We start from the raw sequence: 23,102 nt of genomic DNA on the forward strand, positions 1-23,102 counted from the left end.
AGCATACATTCTGTTTGATTTTGTGTTTAGAAGACTGATACTTGACCTAGTTCTTGTAAATCTTACGTCGAAATGGGAAAATCCCCTGGTCACTGGTTAAACTAAGAAAGTTTTCTTTCTCCTTAAAAGCAGAAGAATTAAAAATCCAGCACCTCATCTCATCTACAGGGACTCAAGCTTTGCTTTCTAATTTACTTGCAAAACGAAGGTAGACATTAGGACACTTTGTTCTTGCTTAAGAAATAAACAAATGGCAGTAGGGGTTGAACCTCCCCACTAGTATTCTGTCATTTGTTGCTGTGTGACAGATGACAGCAGAGGGTCTGGCAAAATGTTGTCTGACATGGAAGTGCGAATGTAGCAAAGTTATATCATTGGATTCCTCCGTGTGGAAAAAATGGTGCCCACTGATATCACTGACATCTGCTGAACATTTTTGAAGACAGAAGAGTGGATGTGAAGCATAGTTAGGCAGTGGATGTTGCATTTCAGCAGTGGCAACAGCAGCAGTGAGTCACCTCTGCTGGTGCAAATTTTTATGAGCACGACATTCAGGCTGTTGTTCATCACTGGTGAAAATGCATGACAATAGTATTTTGTAGCTGTGAATGTGCTCTATAAAATAGCATTATTGTGTACTTTGTATCTGTTATAGTTTCCATAGAAATAAATAGGAGTTCAGTATCTATCATTTCTTCAAGTTTTTTTGGTCATTTCTTCCCAAGGTTTAATTTCCATGCATTAACTATGATCTGCCTCTGATTATGCATGCTGTAATCTTTGTAGTATTCATCTTGCAAACAACTATGATCTGCCTCTGATTATGCATGCTGTAATCTTTGTAGTATTCATCTTGCAAACTGTAAACATTCAGCACTGGTCTGAATCAACAGCTGATCATATTCTGTATCTATTCTAGTCTTAAAAGCAGAAAGTACACTGTAAGAACTCATTACTAATATCTACCTTAGCAATAGTACAGGGCAATCTTGTATAACCTGTATTGAATCCTAAGTTGTAGGGTTATCTAGGTTGGAAAAGGCCTTCAAGATCACCCAGTCCAACAGCCAACCCAACTTACCAAGTCTTATCACTAAACCATGAACCTGAGCAGCACCACACCCACATGCCTCTTAAATACCTCCAGGAGTGGCAACTCCACCAATCCCCTGGGCAGACAGTTCCTACACTTGACCATCTTCTTCCTGAAAAAATTCTTTCTGATGTCCACTATAAGCCTCCTCTAGCACAACTTGAAAACATTTATTTGCATATTATTAATTGTCCAACACCTCCTCACTGCAGCTTCCTTTCAGGTAGCTGTAGGGAGTGATGAAGTTTCCCCTTAGTCTCCTCCAGACTAAACAACCCCAATCCTCTCAGCCACTCCTCATGTGTCTTGTTTTCTAGTCTCTACACCAGCTTCATTGCTCTTCTCCACACAGTACAGAGCAAATCCTTATGGTAAGGGGATGAAATATTAAGGTAGTTTTCTCATCAGTGTTGCATACAAGGCAAAAATCACTTCCCTATTTCTGCTGGCCACTACTACTGCTGTTGGCCTTCTTGGCCACCTGGGCACACTACTGGTTCATGTTCAACTGTCAGCTGGCATCCCCAGGTCCTTTTCTGCCAGGAACATTCCAGTTCTTCTTTCCCAAGCCTACGTGGCAGCACGGGGCTGTTGCGTCCCAAGTTGCACACCATTAAGCCTTGTTGGATGTAAGGAGGTTGGACTCAGGCCATCAGTCAAATCTTCAACTCCATTCACAACAACTCTTCGAGCCTGGCTATCCAGCTAGTTCTTCACTTTGTGAACTGTACAGTTGTTCAAAGCATGAGCAGCCAGTTTCTCTAGCTGAATACAGTCAGAAATAGTGTCAAACATTTTACAGAAATCCAGATAAATTGCATCCACAGCTTTTCCCTCATCTATTAAGCAGGTCATCTTGTCATAGAAGGAGGTCGTGTTAGTAAGGCAGAACTTGCACTTCATAAACCCATGCTAGCTGCTTCTAATCGCTCAGCTGACAGGCCTTTAATTCCTTGACCATTCTTCCTACTCTTCTTGTAAATTGGAACCACACGCACCAGCCTCTAGAGACCTCTCCTCTTAGCTGGGACTGCTGGTAATTTATTTAGTTCAATTATAACCAGGTGTTCTCTCTGAAAATTATTCTACACAAGCACACTTCACGTTACCAATAAAGTTTACATTTCTTCTTCTTTGTCTTTATTGCCTCACTGTACTGCACAACCCTACGGTACAGCATCAAGCCCATGGATGGCATTGAGTATGACAGTGTAGTTTAAGAAAACAGCACAGGGAATTTAATGAGCTGGTTTCCCTTAATGTCTGTACTTTCAACTGAATCCTTGTAAAATCTTACCTGAGCATCAACCAGAAGACATTTAGAGTCCATTTAGCTAAACACGTTCATCTCTTTCTCAAGATGAAACAGCAGCAAATATCTCATCAGCCCTCCACACATCCCCAAGAATTGGACATAACTACCTTCATCCTATAATTAAAGCAGAGTGGTAATATCATGATTACTCATTCAGGAACTTGAAGTGGGAAAAATAATCATAGCTTCTAGACTGATAGGGCACAGGTAGGTGGTAGTTTGCATTGATACTGCTTAGCCATTAAGCTTGAACAGTGCTTTTCACTCTTGTTTAATGATACATATTTTCTGTACTCTCTCCCTTACTTGCTTATTGTGTAATGGGAGCTAAAATCATAGCCAATAATTAGAGAAAATCATTGTTGCTTGTCAGAAACTCAAACCTCTCTGTAGATAGGATACACTTTCATTCAGTCTCACCATTCCTTTTGATATTAAAGGGTGGCAAGGGCTTGCTGGAGAATAGTCAGTGAAGAAGGGAGGTTGAGGTAGCACATCTGCTGTGATCCCATGACAGAAGGCTTCTTTGTTTGATCTCAGCCTGGAAATGTTCCGTCAATTTTAAAGTAATGATAGTTGATTAAGCTGACTAACCTTCTCTAGGTATCTCTGCTTGAGCAAGAAGGTTGGTCTAGATGATTTGGAGGTCTCTTCCAACGTCAACCTTTCTGTGATTCTGTGAAGCTAATATGATAATCTGAACCCAGCCCAAATGCAAGCAGTATTTTCTTCCATTATCTACTAAATACCTCACTTTCTTGTGCAATCTGAGAACTTCTGCCAAACCCTAATCACTCAATAAATAAATTGCTGCCTTTCTGCTTCAATACTTTAACTGCCAGCTGTCCTATCAATCTCCCAAAATGATAAATATATTAAAAAATAAACAAGCGTGGAAATTACCACCTTTATCCATCAACTTGGTGACTTTGTGCAGCCGAATCACCTCCCTGGTCTTCCTTTTTCATTCATTAAACTCTTTTTTTTTTTTTTTTTTCCTTCAAGCCTGCAAGCCACACCACACTCATGTTTTTTACCCAATTTGGATTTGCATTCTGTTATCTTTTTGCCAGCCTCTTTATTTCTTCTGTGTATTCTCCTAATTCTTTTGCATGCTAGTATCTTTCCTCAGACAATTTATTGCATACCAAAGGTAATTTTTGATTCAGTTGTTTTGATGAACATGCTCTTTAACTAAGAAATCATGTGGATTTGCAACATTTTATCTTGGCTTACTATCTGTTCGTATAATCCTCTCTATAGGGTTTTGGTCAGTAAAAAAAGGACAATGAGAGCCAATAGTTCCATATGGAGAGATAAGAATGATCACCATCAACGACTGCTGAACATAGGAGTCACGTTTTCTTAGATCTCTATTCTTTCACAGAGATAAAAGTCAGAGTAAAGCTGACTTTTCCAGATTGTGTGAGTATTTTTAGCAGGCTGGCCTTTTGGGTTAGTGAAGTTTATTTAAATAAAAACTGTACTTTAGAGACTTGTTTACTACGTCTTTCATATTCTGTGATAGTAGCAAAAAGCCAATAGATAGATTGATTGTATCTTCCATGAAGGCATCCCTGTTCTCATAGAGAAATCAGTGAAGACAATTTCTGGGAGGTGAAAATGGTGAAGCACCTTTGAAGCTGGTGGAACTGCAGATAACAGAACCATCAATTGCAGTTTTCAGACTAGCAATAAAAAGGCATTTCAAAAAAGAACATCTAAGCCAGCCTATATTTAAACTCTTTACAGTTTTGTTTTGTTTTGTTTTGTTTTGTTTGTTTTTTGTTTTTCCTGCAGACCTGCTGGTAAAATCCAAGACACCAGATAATTTCTGAATGGTTAAATAATTTTTTGTGACATCACTGGGCAAAGTTTAAGCATAATCACCTCTGAATCATCACTGTTCTCTGAAGTGCAGGTGTTCCAGGCAGTTTCTCATTTCAATTCACACCAAATACGTATTCAACGTAGCAGTCCACCTATGAACACATTTTGTGCTTACTCAAGCACTTAAAGTGGAAACTAGCACTCTGCTTAGTGTGAGCTAAACTGACAAACTAAATCTAAATAGAAAATAAACTTGCCACCTGGAATAAACTGTTTTCTACAGTGTATGAACTAAAAACTGGAAGCTCTCTCAGACTACCATTTTCTAAACAGAAAAAAGATGTAAGCTGCATTTATAAAAGTGATTTTTTTTTTTCTTATTTCTTGGGGTGAAATGAGGTAGCCTTAGATTTAATTTTGAAATTTAAAACGAAGAAGAAAATAGATGATTAGGGAGAAGTATCATACAGAGCTGCACACATAATATAACCTATATAGACAGAAAATTGTGTAAATAATATTTTAGCCTGATAAACTGAGCAAAAACCTATTGTGATAGTAATATGAAAGAGTAGTTCTGGATTACTCATATTATGTGCTATAACTAAAAATGAAATGTATGTAATAAGATGGACCATAGAAAGTGAGTGTTCAATGCATTATCAAGAGGAACATTCTTGTTTTAAGCCACAATCATGGGAATATTCCCTCACACATAACCTCCTATAATTTCAATAAACAGAACATTAAAAGTAGTCACATGGACTGACTGGTGCACCATTCCTGTGATCATAGTTTTGTGTATAGACTTGAAACTGATTGAAGTGTGTAAGAGTGGTGGCATTATGAATAGATCTTCTTGAATAGCAAACTCAGCATGCACGTCTTTCCAACACTTTGCAACAAAGAATCCTGTTCTTGTTCCAAGTATTTTACCATATATATATATATTATTTTTTTTTAAATTGAGATCTTCACTTGGTAAACCATCCACTATACCTCATTTTCTACAATACATTATCTTCTCATGAAGCAAACAAAATCTCAGAGCAACTGGTAAAACAGTTCCTCAGCACCCCCCTTCCCCCCCCCACTGTCCTGCAGCGGTTATATAAATAATTGTTTTTTGCTTTCCATTTAGTGGCACAGCAAAAGGACTACAAGCTTAAGTGATGAGCTGCAACAAGAAAAATTCAAACCAGATGTTGGGAAAAATAAAATCACTAAGAGAGTAGTAGAACACTAGCACAGACTGTCCAGAGAGACTACAGAATGTTCATCCCTGCTATGAAGAATAATAAGCATTTGTATTGTTGTTTGTTTCCATCTGGCTTATAGCTCTAAATGAGGTGCAGCTTTGTTTATCACGGTTATCCACATGCATAACGGTCTATTGCTTCACCCACCTATGCACATACAGTTGCTAGATGATAAATTTTATGACAGCGGGACTCCAAAAGGTAATGCTGGTCAACAGGGTTAGGAGGGAAAGAATCTTCTCTGCAAAAACAAGACCTACCAATCCAGTAGATATATGTATGCATATATATATATATACATATGTATATATATGGCTATAAGAAGATCTAGTGTAGAGACATCTTCAACTGATGGCCTCTCAGGCTTGCAGACAGAAGCATTGCAGCATTTTACCCATTTTTCTCCAACACCAGGAGTAAGGAAGGTGAGAGGAGGCATGGGAAATGTTAGTGCTGATAGATTACTTTGAAACTTTGTCTTAAAATAAGTTCACAATTCAGTTAATGATCTAAATCTGTACCTCCAGAGTCGACTACTTTCTAAGACTAGCAGAGTTTCATGGATTCAAAGAGTGCATTAATACACCAAATGTCCTACATTTCCCAAGTGATTCTCTCTGTTGGATTAATCCTGTGTGGCACAGAATGAATTTCTCCAAACTGAAGAACTACTCCTTTGTGTGTTTTCCCCAGATAGATCTGTTCACTCATCTGGTTCATTGTGTAAAAGTTCACATGGCAGCAGCAAGGTGAGAGTGAGATGGCAGCAAATATTCTGTCAGCACTGGACATTTAAACACACTTAAAAACTATAAAACTATAGAATTTTTCTTTGCCCCTTTTTTGACTTCTCCAGCCTTGCAAAACATTCAGTCTGATGGCAGCTGGTATATTTTATCAGTCCTCAGACTGAAAACTACAAATGTTTTTCCTTTCCTGTTCAGCATCTCAAATGTCAGCCCCAAAGTTATGGAGCTCTTTGTCTCTCATGCTGTACATCACAGGATAAAAAAACATGAATCTAAGAATTTTCATCTGTCTTAAGTATGTAATTCAACAGGCCAATTTGTACATTCACCCTCCTCCTTAATTCGCACAAACTGCAGAGATAACTTGTCAAGTCATAAGATAAACAGAATAACACATAAACAAAAAGGTGACACAAAGTGACCAACTACTGCAACAAAGTTACTTCACTCCCACCTCCAAACTATTACAATAGTAGGTTATAATATAGGCAGGAGTGTAGTGCAAGGCAGATTGTTAGGAAATACAAAAGTAATCTCCATAAAATAGATGAGATCTAATAGCCTTCTGAAATCCACAGGAGCAGTTCAGTATTTCAGGAACTCAGATTCATAGGGAAAAATAAAAAAATAAAAAATAGAAAAAACAGACAACAAAGGCAAATATGCCTGAAGAGTGCAGCAGAATGTTCTGATCATGCATGTTGCAGGCTTGGAATCTGTAGCTGATGCAGGCTATATGATGCTCGACTGTAACCAAGATCTGTCCAAGAGCACAACAGGAGAGAAATGACAAATTGATTTCATATTTGAACAAATACTAGCAGTAACTGCCCCAAAATACTAAGGAGATCGAGCTGGATGACAAATCTGAATGGTTTGATTGGCTGCATACTTGAGTTCGATAAAAACTTAGGACAGCAGTTGAAGTCTAGTAATAATACAGTATAGATATACAATAAAGTTTGCCTTCCCACACCATTCCCTTCACCCCTTCCTGATTTTAATTTCTCTGATCTCCGGTTCATGACAGAACTTGGCTTTTCTGTAGGTGGAGCCAAATGTATTTTGGGGAGTGGTCATGGGTTCCTCGTAAAAAGTCAAACAACTTACCCATCCTGACTGAGATGGATTGGCTTGTTCATCTAGATTGTGCACACAAGGAACAGTGCATAAGATAACCCAGTGGTCTGCAGCACCACCCAAGAACATACATGCAACTACAAGGTAAAAGAAGAACTTCTCCCGCACAAATCTGGGTTATCTGAATAAGGTAATTTCTTAATGCAGTACTTAATTTTTTTACTTCAAACTGGCTGCTAGAGCATTCAGTCACTCTGTTCTGTCCTGATGTGATATGACAGTAAATTGCGTTACAGATTATATTCATTATGCTCTTACCAAGATGATGTTAATGGAGTTAGAGAGGATAGTTTTATGGAGAGGTTCTCTTGATTTTCTATCTGAAGAGCAGTTACTAGCACAATCTGTTCTATTTGGAATTGCAGTGGTGTGTGTGCATCAGCAGATCAGTCTGAGCCTTAGGTGAAGAACAGAAGGTATCTGAGTTTGGCAAACATAATAAGTACCTGTTCCATCATTCTGTACGAAAGCACATATTCTGTATGAAGGCACATATTCTGTACAAAGGCACATATGTAAAGTTTCAGCATAAATTACCATTTGTCTCCTTGATTCTTTCAATCTTTCTTTTAATATAATATTTTTTTAAAATGATTATTTTAGTCTGTTGTTAACATACTGACGATCTCTCCCCTGCCCAATGGGATGAAAGTCAGAACTAAAGAAGTAGAACTTGTAGGTTGAGATGTAAACTATTCACTAAAACAGAAAAGAGAGAAATAATAGTAGTGATAATTATATATGTATATATTTACAAAAAAAGTGATGCACAGTGCAATTGCTCGTCACCTGCAAGCTGCTGCCCAGCCAGTTCAGATGATGCCATATGGTATGGAATATCCCTTTTGACAGTTTGTCTCAGTTCTGTCTCCTCCCAGCTCCGTGTGCTCCCTAGCTCCTTTTGCTGTCAGGACAATATGAGAAGCTGAAAACAAATATCCTTGCTCTGCACAGCACTAAAACATTGGTGTATTATCAATACTGTTTTTCTCTTAAAGCCAAAATGTATACTAAATAGTATTAGGAAGGTCAATTCTATCCCAGGTGAAAGCAGGGCATCATCTAATTCATTTTAGTAGTAGCTGTATCTCAGTGCTAGCCTTTAGTGGAAATAGTTTAGCCTTTGTTTACATAGCTTAGTGTCATTTTTATTTTCTTTTTTTCCTTTATTTTTATTTTTATTTTTTTAATTCCAAATCCATATTAAAGTACCACATTTGTACTGAAAGATAAAGCCAAAAAAAAACAAGTTGCAAGTGATATTTCTTCATCTGAGCATGCAAAAAGGTAATACTTGCCGTACTAGAATTGTTCTGCAAAGTGCTGTTCTCCTAGGGAGTCTATCCAGCCTCTAAGAAAGAGTGAAATTGTACAATTATATTGGGGGTTTATGCATTGCTTGAAAACAAGAAAACCAGAGTTCATGGCAACGATAGTCCTATCAGATAGTCCTATCAGGCTGTTCTGTGATATGCATGTTCTGTGACATCGACCTGTTGTGTTATTCTGTAATATGTAAATTAGACCACAAAACTCAACTAAATAATGCAATAATCAGTCTTCACAACATTACATGGCACACTAAAATGCAAACAAACAATATTCACATTTATTATTGTTATTATCAATCTTCTGCGTCACTTACATGAATAAAAGCAGAAACATTTCAGAGAGCTGAAAGAGCGTGAATAGACAACTACTCTATTCATGCAGTGTGAGCACTTTTGTAGGCACTTGACTGCAAGTAGGTTACATTTTTGCCAGTGCACCCTTTGTGACAAGTTTCACCATCAGGTGGCTGCTACTGCTGGCATGTCTGCTCTTCCTGATGTACACTCTACTGTCATCAAAACAGCCGTTTTGCTCCCATCTCACAGGGCATACACTCTAACAGCTGTGAGAAAGCTTGGAGGTTAGAGGCAGTGAGATGCTAGGGAGTGTACTAATTCTTCCACGCAGGGCTTTACAGTCATGAGTGATATCCTGTATGGACAAGCACAATTTTACCTCCAGGTTTTTCCTTCATAAGTCTTTTTCAGGGGCAAGGGGAAAAAAGTGGAAATACTAAAAACTTACTGTTTAACATTGCTTAATAGTCAAGAGTAAAAACAAATCCAGGGTGTTTTTCCTACATGCTTCTAGCCAACTTTCACTTGCAAGTGAAGGAATGAAGAAAGCAGAATATGGTGCTCAGGAATGTGTCCACCCATTGCAACATCTACGCTTTCTTTTACTCAGCGCAGGCACTTCAGCAATTCCCTACATACATACCTGCACTACTTCCAAATATGTAGGGCACCTAGGAGACAAAAATGTTAATTAATCAAGTGACTGGAACAGCAATTTCAATTTGGAAGCAACTGAAATTTCACTAGAATAGCAATTTCATTTTGGAGTTACATGTAAGATCTTGATCATTAAAACAGAGTGGAGACTGAATTCTGAACAGTGACATAGAAGATACATTTGTAATAAGAAAAAAAAGGTGTTCATTTAAGTCTTACGAGCAGCAGAGCCTGATTTATACTCCTCCTAGGGCAGAGTTTGCCTAACGAAGGTGAAGAGCTTTGGGTGGTGTCAGGAAGTAGTAGGTTTATTATGCTTGTTTTAGTTCGGGGTGCTGCCGGGTAAATAGCAAGATTTCTTCTATCTGTCTTGAGGCATAATAATAATCCCTTTCCCTGGCGTGTCCAGAGTGCAGCTGCATGCAGCAGTATCATGATCATGCGTAAGAGGCTTCTTTTACCCAACTGTTACTGCAGCTTTTTTGTGTGTGTTTTTCCAGTAACTCAGAACAAATCATGACCATGACACTTCAACGCAGCAGTATAGGACGTGGCTACAGCTTTATAAACTTCCTATATTTTTTTGGAATGCCTGGGCACTAATACAAGTGTTAACGTTTTTAATGTTGCAAAATCCATGACCATAGAAAGTATAATCTGCATTTGACAACTGAGAGAATAGTTATAGCAAGATCAAATCTCTTGCTCAAGGTCACCCAGAAACTGGGAATTAAAACCAGATTCTGTCACATGGGCCCAAGCACAAGACATTCTTTCCTCTCTTGTGTCTGAGTTTTAAGATTTTTCAGGATGTTTCTGAGGCCTTCCACAGCTGATGACTATGTCTGGCTATGTCTGTCACGCAAATGCAGCCAGTGCCATGTGTTATCCAGAAGCTTGAGAAAGACACAAGGCAGCAGGATGTTTTTGCTCCTGATCCCTACAAGGATCTGATAGCCTCTTTACCCTGACCTTTTTGCCGTTATTTAGGTTCTCCTGGAATGGTGGCTTTTGTTTTGTGCTGCATGGCTTCTGGTGGTATGGATTCCCTAAACTCTTGATGCACACAATGAAGATAAACGTAAGTACTTTATGAATGTTTTTAGCTCACGTTCTCCCTCATAGAATAAAGCTGTTTCTTGTGCAATGTCGCTTTGTTTTTTTGGTCTCAAGCATTTAGTATAAGATACACACTTGCTGTTGTTTTTAATATCCATGAAGAATCCTTCTCACAGACCTACCTCTTCTGTGTACTGCATGGTTGCTCCAAGTATGTAACAAAAATTTAACAGTGCTTTTTTCAGTTATGTATTAATTAAGATGTACCTGCCTATTAGGATGTTTTCACAAGTAGACAAATGCCCCGTATTTTTATTCAAAATCTTAGCAGTTCTGGAACCATCAGTATTTATAAATGCTCAAGTATTACAAAAATGGAATCTTTGGAAGGATCACTCCAAAATTCTTACACATTACTCCTTGCAATTTTACTCACACTATGAAAATGCCTGGTTCAGGTCTAAATAAGGTATTTAAGTAAAAGAACAGCATGAGCATAAAGTTTCTGATAACTTGCAGCTTAGAGATTTCCTGAGAAAAAGAACATTTTAAAATATTCCTCCAAAGTTTTCTGCCACACAGCTTTATCTGTGGTATCCAGGCAAAATTTCAGTATCCATCTCATGCTGTGAAGAGGTTCTTTAAAATCTGAAGATGTACAGTTAGCGTTTAGAGTTCCACTATCACGTCTAGTCCTGGCTCTTTAAGATGTGGCTTAGAGACCAGAATAACATGCAGTTTCATATTAATACAATTTTTTGAGATTGCATACATCTTGTTTATGTAGACAGAAGACATATTGCCTCTTGAATTACTGAGAAATTATGCGAGAGCTTTGAATTTGGAACACAGAGAGTAATATGAAAAGTCATAAGAACTATTCTAAATAATCTTCATGAGTTTGTGTTAAGTTTATACATTTGCACTCCTTAGTCAAAGTTGCCACATCCCATGGAATTTTAGAACCAAAGCACAACTTAAAAAAAAAAAAAGGATTTGCTATATTCCTGGACCTTACGTCTGTCATCACAGAATTACAGAATGGTTTGTGCTGGACAGGATCATAAGATTATCCAGTTCCAACCCACCTGCTATGTGTAGGAATGCTTTCTGCTGGACCACATTGCTCAAGGTGCCATTCAGCACAGCCTGTCATGATCTTCTGTCCCACTTCAATTTTCTCATGCTTCTATTTTTTTAACATGAGTGTTTTTTGTAACTTCTGAACTTTCTTCCTTTTACTTTCTACTCTTCTTTCTGTGTCCTAGGGCATCTGTTTGCCAGTTAGTATTTTCAATCAAACTACTGCAATACATTGTTTATTTTCACTTGGTAATTACTTGTATAAAAAATTCCAAGACTATAAGAATTCACTTATTTAACTCTTGGCCTTCTACTAATTTGCAGTTCTTTTGAAGATTCTTACCACAACTGCTACCAAAAAAAAAAAAAAAAAAAAAAAGAACCAAACCACAACTGAGAGAAGATTTGAGAAGCAGAAAGATGCAGACCAAAGACAGCAGTCCACCAGATGGTGGCTATGGATGGGTTGTGGTAGTGTCAGCCTTCATAGTGATGGGCCTCACTGCTGCTGTCCTCAAGACTTTTGGTCTCTTCTTTGTTGAAATCCAGGAGCACTTTGATGAACTTGCAAGCACCATTTCTTGGATCACATCAGTAACTATTGCCACCTTTCATTTAGGAGGTAGGTGAAAGTTTCCATTAAGCATTTCGGTTTTAAATCCTAACTACAAAATAAAGACATGCAGGGACAATGCTTCTTTCTTCTCTTCAAAAAATTGGCATTTGCTTCCTCTTATAAAAATGTATCCATGCTTCAGACATTAAATGGTACAGTGAGTGCTCAGTGTATAACTGAAATTTGGTTATCTTAGAGAACTCTATGTACCCAGTCTCATGATTCAGTTTTCCTACAGACTTTGTATCAAACTCAGGGATGATAATCCTAAGAACTTCAGCAATTGTTGGATCAAGTTCTCAACCAGTTTGTGCATGTTCACTGATTTTACATTTTACAGTGATTATCATTTTTCCAAGTACTTTAAGACCTAAGGACAGTGACCCTGCCTACTAGATAAGCCATATGCTACCAAAATGTGATATCAGTTCCCCCGTTTCTTCTCTTTTTTTACTCGACAAAGCTTCCCTCTCCTTCTGCCTAATACCAGTTCAGTCTCTTCTTTCTCCCCTTAAACTGATTACTTATTCTTTATCTAACAAAAAACTCGTGAGATAAAAAGGAAAAAAAAAAAAAATCTATTCACCCATAGAGAAGAAAAGGAAGACAAGACCATACAGAGAATAAGCAGACAGTAAGGGAAGAAAGAGAGAACTATATATCAGCCAAATACCATGAGCAATTGGATCTGATTAAATACTCCATCTTACCAAAGCAAGAAGGGAAGAAAATAAAATACAGTGTATTTGGCTCTTCACTTAGTAATCAGAGCCTTTTGTGCCATTGTGATCTGGATCATGCTTTACCATAGTGGTGAAGATTTCAAACATGTGCAGGCAAGAACTGCACAGAATTTGAAAAGTCCTGTCCGGATATTCTCATGTAGAAATGTAATTGCAATAAGTAAGTATCCTTACGTAATAAATTCTATTACAATTTTGTTTGTGAAGACACTTCATTGCATAGATACTGTATAATTAAATACATCCTACTCAGTCCACGCCTAGTGCTTACAAAGACCTTGAACAGCTGATCCTTCTGGGGAAAAATATATTAAGAACAAAACAGTCATTCAAATTTAGAGACAAAAGATAAAGCAAATCATGCACTGCCAAATTTTCATTAGTTCCGTAAGGCGTTACACTTGAAGCTTGATTTTCAGCGTTCCTTCATTCTGATAGAGATAATTAATTGAAAAATCCTTGAAAAGCCTGTTTTTTCATCCATTTCTATGAAAATCTATTTGGCTTACAAATCAGACTTACCACTGACCTAACTGTGATACTATTATGTCATTCAGACATATGAACTTAGAGCAGCAAGAAAAAAAGCCAAAGTAGGAGGATAAAAGAACTCCAGATCTTATAGTTTTTAAAAATTATTATTTTTTTTTATTATTATTATTTTTTTTTTTTTTGTATACCAGCAAAACTGCAGTAGCCTAAACAGGTCTTAGTCTGGCATACTTCAAAGAAAATGGTTGTGGTTTTCAGCAGAAACTGCTTCTCATTCTTTGAAATCATTTGAAAATAATCCTCTTTCAGTGAATTGAGCTTGATGAACAAACTTTCTAAAACTCTTCCATACAACAGTTCATGAATTATTGCATCACTCAGTAATTTTCCTACTGCCTTTGCTTCATTTATAGGGACCAGAAGACTTACTGATGAAGATCACCAGAGCCTCCAGTTCCTTAAGCACCTTTCCTGGCCTTGCTTAGCCCTTCCTAACATGTTCCACTGTGAAACCTTCAATGTCACTTGCCTCAGTATGAAAGATAATCAGTGAATTATTAATTTTTCCCATTTGGATATTTTCAACAGCATCTCTGTATCTTGTGTAGGAGGAGACCTTGTTTCTGTCTGAGGATCTGCATTTGCAACAGGCTGTTTGATTTACCAAGAGCAAGGATTTTCCCCATCACATAGGCCTCCTTTTGGTATTAGTGTGCCTCTTCCATCACCTCTCTCTCTAGCACTGTGATTGCAAGTTTTCTGAATATTGCCCTTTATCCTTTCAGACTCTGTTCCCTTGTTATCTTCTTCATTTCCAGTTCTGTGGCTAGCTCCTTTCTTCCTCCAGCTACCCCATTTTGAATTTCTGCCTATTTCCTCTCATTCTCTAAAAAATAATAATAATAATAATAAATAAAAAAATTGCCCTGCGTATTGGCTCTTCTCCAGCTGCAGATTTTACTTCCATCATTAAGCACTTTCACAGATACCTCTTGTTATCTTCAGACTACTTTTCCCTATTTTACTCATCGTATATATATGAGTCTCCAGCTGTATACACGTTTTCTTGTTTCATCCCTTTCACTATATCTGACAGAGCATTACTAAATAATCTTAACATCTCTACATGCTTACCAAATTCTTGTAATTTTGATGCAAATGCTGAAAGAATGTATAGTTGCATTTCTTCTATCAGACAGCATGCATCCTACAGCTTCTGTGGCTGCTAATACCTCTCTGCCAGGTTTACTTCACTTGTTTTAGTTATCAAAGTCACTTCTTATCTTACTTAACACAGGTGAAAGTACAACAGCCTGCCTCTACCAGTTACTATAAAACCTCCTTCTCTGACTGCCATCTATTCTTTGTCTTCCTTCTTCTTTCGTTCTGTGGACAAAACTCTCATTAACTGAATTTCCTTATATCTTGGAACTACAGTTTCTAAAATATCGGTGGTTTATACGAAAAGCAGAGTAGGAGTATCCTCCAAGAAAGCGAACGGAAGGAGAGGTTATTTGTGTTACTTAGGTTCCATCTAGTGGCCATTCTTGTTTCACGAAAAGCACATACTCTGCAGACGAGAAACACCGTCAAAGAGCAGGTGATAGTTGGAATGAATTTGGGAGTTTTGTTTTCAAATTTGTGCTGCCTTTTCTCTATCAGCCCAGATATCGACCTACCCTCCTATACAGCAGAATAGAACAGAATTAGGTCATTTTTCCCTTATGCGTGTGTGACAGCCATTGGGTTTGACACGCACAATAAAGCTATTACTTCTTCAAATGTTTTATTTGATTGCTCTGGCGTGTCGTTCTGCTTTCTAACGTGTTTCTCTTGATTGCTCTGGCATGTCATTCTGCTTTCTAACGTGTTTTTCTTGCTCCTGTTTTGCTGTTGATCTAGCCCCTGTTGCCAGCTCACTATGTGTAAAATACACCCACCGTGCTGTTGTGATCACTGGAGGACTCCTTGCATTTTCAGGAATGGCTCTGGGATGTCTTGGGCTCAACATGATCTGGATGTATGCAACAACTGGCTTCCTACAGGGTATGACTTTATGTCTTTACAGGTTTCTTGCACTAGCAGCTCAGAGCCCTTATTCAAGAATGCTAATGGCAGGAGTTTTAAAATCTGATTTCTATTTTGATTTTATAAACATCTAAAACCAGTGTCCATACTTGAAGGTTGTTTCCCTCTTTTCCCACTCTGGATGTAAGAATTTGTGCTAGAAATTTGCATGACAAAGTAGAAAACCGATTCGATAAGAGCGATTTTTATCTGCAAATTATATGTAACCAGAAAATGAAAAGTATTCTTTTTTATCAGAGGCTGATAGCTCTATGAAGGCCTGAGGAATCCAAAGCATACTGAAGTACAAGCACCTAGAGTTCCCAGACACTGTACTTTCTATTACATGATATTACGTGTTGAGCATTTTGAGCATTTTTAACAAAATAACATTCTCAGTTCTACGCTGGATACTTGAAAAAGTCTGGAATTAGAGTTCTTTGGCCTGCTAAGTGATTATAGAGAGCCATTCAAATTAAAGTGAATTAGAGCAGCTTTGAAACCAAGCAGTCTGGCAAGACAGTGAGCAGTACCCCTAGCTGGTGTGCTACCAGCTTCCTTCACATTCTCCCTCACTCTGTGATACTGAACACAGCTGAGCTTAACCCAGAGATCTAATACAAAACATCTTCAAATTTGCCAGAGCAACTGTTGTTATTTTTTTCATGGTGAGAATATAATTGTGTATACATCATATTCCTCTTTCTTTTTTTTTTTTTTTCTTATCTTACAGCCTATTGTTACAGAACAAGTGCCACAAATACACTGTAGCACAGAATACAAATGAGCTGATTCTTTCACTAAGCATGAAAATATTTTTATTTTCCCAGTTACTGTCTTCACAAACATAGCAGCACCTACCATTTTAATTTCCAGCTTAATAGAATACCTCAGCACTATCTAACTGACGGTATTCATATTGGTGTTTTTCAGGACTTGGGATTTCCTTTTCATGGACACCAGCCATCAGCATTGTTAGCCATTATTTTTCCAAGAAAAGAGCTCTGGCCAATGCTATTGCCAGTGCTGGAGAATGTGCATTTGCATTTACGTTTGGGCCATTTTTCCAGTGGCTGATTGGTCAGTATGGATGGAAAGGTGCCCTCTTGATCATAGGTGGCACCCAACTCAACATCTGTGTCTGTGGAATACTGATGCGACCCCTGACAAGCAGCTACCACCCTGAGGTGAGCCATCCTGAACCACCACCTGGCAATGGCGCATCCAAGACAGACAAAGAAGGGAAGTCTACCATCACACACAGAACCTTCAACTGGATGCTTTTGAGGAGAGCAGAATTTGTGCTTTATGCCATGTTTGGCATACTGGCTGCAATGAGTTTCTTTGTTCCTCCGTTGTTTTTAGTTCCACTTAGCTACAGTCTGGGAATAGACGAATCTTGGACTGCATCTCTGCTATCCATACTGGCTATGGTGGATTTTGCAGGCAGACTGCTATGTGGCTGGTATGCCAATCTCCACCTTACAAAAACTATTCACTTACTGACAATGACAATTACCTTGATCAGTACTTCCTTGATGCTTCTACCACTGGCTAACAACTACCTATCCTTGGCAATATTCACTGGCTTCTATGGATTCTTCTTTGGCACAACAGTTGCTGTTCACATTACAGTGCTAGCAGAAGTCGTGGGCATGTCAGATTTTGACAGTGCTTTAGGGCTTTTCATGCTTATTCGAAGCACTGGAGGATTTCTGGGGCCTCCTCTTGCTGGTAAGTTTATATACAGTTTACAAGAATAATGAGGAATGGTCACTCAAACTGAAATATTTAGAGCTGGAGCCAGATTTCTTTCTCTGTTAGCTCAAGAGTGCCTGCACAAACAAGTAAATAATGAAAATATATATTCAGGACAAGCAGCAGATCCATACTTTCATAGAAAAAGCAGCTGAGCTTTTGGAATTTGAGAATAATCATTCTGCATAAATGTTGCTATTGCTGGGAAGGTTTCTACAGAAGGTCACACTTAATGGCTTGAGACGTTAAGCTATGTGTACCTGAAGGAAATATTCACAGAGATGCCTGCTGTTTTCAGACAGCATTTCAGCTGAACAGTATAATATATGGGGAGTCAGTATAAAAAAGCAGTGGGAAGAGAAAACAGACAATGAGGCTGCATATGGTTTTTATTTGTTAGCAGCAATACAGTCTTCATCTTGGAAAATGCAAGAGAAACTAGCTGCTGGCTGTAGGAAATTTACTAAGTGGTATGGTAGAAAAAAGACCAACGTAACATGTGAAGAGTGAATCTGAGTCTTCATCCAAAGTGCACTGAATAAAATCAGAGACCTCACAGACTACTGTGATTTCTGTGGCAATGACACTGTATAATAGGATACAAATGGGTCAAACTGAATACTGTAGTGTTTTAATTCAAGTTGAAAGCACAGGGACTAGGAAGTTTTATAATGAATTTGAAAGAGAATGGTATCAGAGTTAGTCAGGGAAGATCTGAATAAAGTACCACAGTAACGAGACTTGCAGATATAATGTCTGCTCACTAGCACTGATTATTTGGGTATCAGTGTGATGTTTTGTTTGTATATAGCAAGCTGAAAAGAAGCTGCAGAAGAAGAGAGAAACCTTGGTGCTTACCTAGCTCTTCTCTCTTACTTTCAGAGTAATACCTAAAAGATTTTATTTCAAAGATATTTTGCCTAGTAGGACTGATGTTAGATTGGAGTGAGGGCTGGAGAATAGGCCAAACGCAGACAAAATATGCAATGGTCCTGCTACTGGATGGAGGCTGAACAAAGAAGTAGCCTTCACCAGCCCACAGGTGAGCCTGTAGCTGTGTACACCGAGCAGCCAGTGCTACCACGTGCACTGCTACTCTACTGTACTTCTGTTTCTTCAGTGCAGTGCACGATGTCTCAGGTGTGTTATGTAGATAAAAGCTATGTGAAAACTGAGCTCTTTTCTTTCATTAACGTCGATGATTTTTTGAAAAATGATTAATGGGAAGGCATAAACGCCGTAGGTGACTCACCAAAGTCTGTGGCCACCAGAGGGCCTCTTCTTTCCTTTTTTAAACTCTCACGCTCTACAGTTGTGGTCCAACTTACAGCAACTGTTGAATGTGAAAATCCTAAGATACAAAACTACGTGACTGATTTATTTTTCCGCCAGTGTTTTTATTGCCCGATAAATTTCGAGTTGGAAAGTATTTCAAACGAAGTAGCACTTTGTTTTACAATTTGTGTCTGCAAGGTAGATGAATAGTGAATTTTGTGTGAAATTTTCAAGTGCGATAATGTGGCGATGCTTTATACTTTCATACTGTAGAAAGCTGCAAGAAAGGTATGTAGCCAGAGCACTCCCTTTATGAGAGGACGTGCTCGCACTGATGAGCTAATTCACACTGGCCTGCTTTCTCTCAGCCACATTACTGTCTTTTTTTTTCCTATCCAGGTCTGATTGTGGACATGGCTGGAGACTACAGAGCAGGCTTCTACATGGCAGGAGCCACTCTCATCCTAGCAGCTGTATTTTTAGTTGTTTTAGATCAATTTCAACAAAGAAGTGAAAAAGGAAACCATACTAGTACTAAATCAGAAAAATCATCATTACCTTACACTTCCTTCCATTTTCTGAAACTTCAGAAAAGAAGGTACCAAGACCACGATGTAGCGGTGTGACTACACTGGACATCATGCAACTTAGAGTTAAGGAAGTGCTTTGTTTTCTTGAAAGTCAATATTAGTAGGATTTTTTTTAATGATGGGTGTTTTGAGTGGGTGTGTTTAAAACAGAGGAAGGAAGTCATTAGTTCACAAGTAAACAACACCTATAACTACTGCTACAATGTTATTTTGATGTTGCATTTGCATGATGTTGCAAAAAATTGTTGACTTTACAAGTCTTCAACACAGCCCCACAAGGCTATGATAGAGAGGCTGTATCTAAACAAAATTACCACAAAGCATTATGCAACAGGTAGAAACCTTCTCTTCAAAATATAGAACACAGCCATCACTTTCAAATAGAAAAGACACTAGCACACAAATATTTAGCCTGGAGAAGTAGTATTCAGAATGACCATTGAAAAGACTGGATATAAAATCAAGAATACACGAATTTAGCCTTGAGATAATAGTTTACATTTATTCTACAGAGCAGGTCTGGAATCCAAATAAACCTCGTAAATGGAGAAAATTACATCAATTATATAATTCAGCAAAGAGAAATGTAGTCCTAAGTATCTGAAGCAATAAGAAAAGTGCACTTACATAACATGGGGAAGAACTGACAATTAACAGTAAAAGACCTAAAGTTATGGTGCACTTCAAACAAAATAAGACTCTCAAATGTAACAGTGTATTAAAACTAATACATATTTCTTTGTGCAATAGTATGATAACTGAGGGAAAAATGCTTGCAAGGCTTTCACTAGAAGGGGTGCATAAAATGCAGAGGCTGAAGCGTAACAAGAATGATTAGTGTTAAAAATAAAATGCCAGAAGAAAAAGTCTGTCCAATTTAGAAAACAAAATGTTATACTGAAAATGAAAAGTCTTCAAATCTGGAATAGGTTGAGATGAAGTAGGCACAGTTATTTCCTTTTCTTGTATAGACAATTAGAAATTGATAAAAGGGGAGGTTTAGGTTAGATATTAGGAGGAAGTTTTTCACACAGAGGATGGTGAAGCAGTGGAACAGGTTGCTCAGGAAAGTTGTTGGTGCCCCATCCCTGGAGGCTTTCAAGGCCAGGCTGGATGTGACTCTGGGCAGCCTGGTCTGGTGGCTGGAGATCCTGCACATAGCTGGGGTGTTGAAACCAGATGATCACTGTGGTCCTTTTCAACCCAGACCATTTTATGATTCTATGATACGGTTCTATAATATACAGTAAGGCAGAGATATCTCATGGGAAAAAGATTTTCTAATTCTAGACAGTTAATCATAGAATAGACCATAGGAGGCTACAGAAACAGAGAGATATCAGAGAATAGATGAGACTTGAGACTCTAAATATATTCCATTCTACCTCTGAATTGTTCAGTTTTATCTTTCAGTTATCCTAAGGCTCTTGAAGAAAGAAAACACTTGATTTACTAGATTAAGAAGAATCTGTACCCAAATCAGATTTTTGTAGTTTTATTTTATCTGGGAAAGAGAAGAAAAGAGAGGAAGGACTGGATCACATTAAGAAGAAGAAAAAAAAAACAGTAAGAGAGGAAAAAATATAGGACTTAGAAACTTTCAAGCTACTCTATGTTTATAGCTGCCTCATTTATGAACTTCAGAATGTTTTTCCAGTCAAACATTTTATCTGTGTAGCCAAGTTTAACATCAGTTTCTCATCTAAAATATTTATTTCGTATCCCATCAAAATTAACTCAAAATTTTAATTTAATTTACAGGAAATTAACTCAGCTACTCATAAACCAGCTATCTGCAAGGGCTTGATTACAGAGCACAGAGGGAAGGGACATGGTCTGCAGTGTGAGGTCTGTAGCAAGGAGCAGGAATTTCCAGAAAAATAACATGTCAATTATGTCAGTTGTGCCAATTTAAAACTTAGATTTCTATAGAAATAATAATAATAATAATCATAATAATAATAATAATAATTATTATTATTGTCATTGCAGTATTCTGATATTCAAAAGAACCCTTCATTTTTATTTTTATTTCTTTTCATTTGAAACACAGGGGAATTGTTGGAGTGGAAAAATAATGGGGAGATATCTAATATAGGACATTACCTTTCTATTAATTCAGTATTTTCTATTAAACTTGTGTATTTTAATAAAAGTCCCTGTCACTGATTTCCCTGTTTGGGTGCATCCCGAGAGCTGCCAGTGGCAGTGCAGAAGGCTGGTAGCCTCCTGGGCTCTGGGTACAGCGGCCATCAGATGAAGATGCACAACTCAGCACTGGGTGCCATTTTGGAGGCACCCGGTACTATGAAGAAATGGACAAACATGACTGAGTTCAGGCTGGGGCTACAGAGGGGCTGTGGGATACTTTAGGTGTGGAGTGGGGTGGCTCTGGGGGCACTCAGCAGAAATCCCAGCACTAGCAACAGGGGACAGAGGAGACACAGCTGGGTTCTGCACTGGGTTCATGGTGGGAGGGCGAGAAGAACGGAATGAGCTGAGTGAAATGCTCAAGCTGGAGGTAGAAGAAGATTCTTCCCACCAGGACAGCTGGGCCATGGAGCCAGGGTCCAGGCAGTTTGGGCTGGTTTTGGCCTGACGACCCATTTGCTCCAGCAGTGTGAGGCCCTGAGCAGCCCGGCCTGACCGTGGAGCATCCTGCTCCAGGCAGGGTGGGTCTGGAGACCTCCATGTGGGTTCAGCAGGAGCAGCAGAGATCTTGACACTGTGAAGGGAGAAATGGAGTCATTCTAGAATGATAGAACCACATTTATCAACAGAATAAAAAAAAGAAGTCATTCTTTTTAGAAGGTCAGGCATGTTATTTTCAATTAGACTAGAACATTCATTTCATAGCTATCATAAAGATTCATCAGAGTGTCCTAGGTTGACCACAGCTGCTGGCAAAGAAAAATGGCCAGGCTTGCATGGAGCTTCCTCTTTCATCATCTTCTCCTGAAATACAGTATTTTAAAAGGTAATACTTGTAAAATTCACATAGAAATTCCATTGACTTTACACTCACAGAGTTAGCAATGCCACTTCAGAGAAAACAGGGTTTAGTAAAGGAACTGAGATCAGAACCAGGACATGGTGCTTCACCTTCTCAATTTTTCAATAGCAGGACTGTGTATTTAGATAACAGATGGGACCACTGATCTATGACAAAGTTTTTCTCCCACACCCCTTTGTTATACTGTTAACAAGAAATTCTTTCAGAACACAAACTATTCTATCAATTGACATTTCCTCCTCAGCACTGCTTGAGGCAAGGAAGGGGCAGAGACGCACTGTTTTTGGTATCACATGGATTTTCTGTATGTACCAGCTTCAACTCTGAAAGAACAAAGAGTAGTCTTTAGTTAGCATTCCCTCACAGAATTTAAAGCTTTTTTTTTTTTTCAGGAAAACACATGGCTCAATAAGGTATTTTGTGACATTTTCAATGTATTATGCAAGAGCTAGCATGCTTCTTCAGGAATTTACTGGACTGTGATATTTTATGCTTACTGTTTTACACTCATGAGTATCTACAGCAAGTTTCTCTATATCTCATTCACCTTTGAAACTCTCACTAGATTCATCTGGGATTATGTAAAAGAAACACTGAATAATTCACCTAAAAGGAAAATCTATGCTTTTCACAGTAGTTTCTCTTCTTCCCTTCACTTTTCTTACTCTAGAAAAAAAGGTCATTTCAGACTTCAGCCTTAAGTTGTCAAGCAAAAAAAATCAGAGTAACAGAATG

At 38.2% G+C, this 23,102-nt stretch overlaps 1 protein-coding gene across 1 annotated transcript; it reads left to right on the forward strand.

The window, feature by feature from the left end:
* The first annotated feature begins 12,233 nt into the window (after nt 1–12,233).
* On the forward strand, nt 12,234–19,390 carry LOC104915012 (monocarboxylate transporter 13-like). The gene is made up of 4 exons (XM_085213783.1): nt 12,234–12,435; nt 15,567–15,710; nt 16,665–17,465; nt 19,164–19,390. Exons 1-4 carry the CDS (start codon nt 12,234–12,236, stop codon nt 19,388–19,390), a joined length of 1,374 nt encoding a protein of 457 aa, XP_085069909.1.
* Nucleotides 19,391–23,102: the final 3,712 nt, after the last annotated feature.

The sequence above is a fragment of the Meleagris gallopavo genome, chromosome Z (assembly GCF_905368555.1).
Source record: "Meleagris gallopavo chromosome Z, MGAL_WU_HG_1.1, whole genome shotgun sequence".
Lineage (NCBI taxonomy): Eukaryota > Metazoa > Chordata > Aves > Galliformes > Phasianidae > Meleagris > Meleagris gallopavo.

Excerpts from the sequence above, each read along its gene's own strand:
- LOC104915012 (XM_085213783.1), top strand. The coding sequence starts at position 12,234 with ATGCAGACCAAAGACAGCAGTCCACCAGATGGTGGCTATGGATGGGTT. Across the intron at positions 12,436-15,566 it reads TGCCACCTTTCATTTAGGAG|CCCCTGTTGCCAGCTCACTA; the intron begins GTAGGTGAAAGT and ends CTGTTGATCTAG. Across the intron at positions 17,466-19,163 it reads TCTGGGGCCTCCTCTTGCTG|GTCTGATTGTGGACATGGCT; the intron begins GTAAGTTTATAT and ends TTTCCTATCCAG.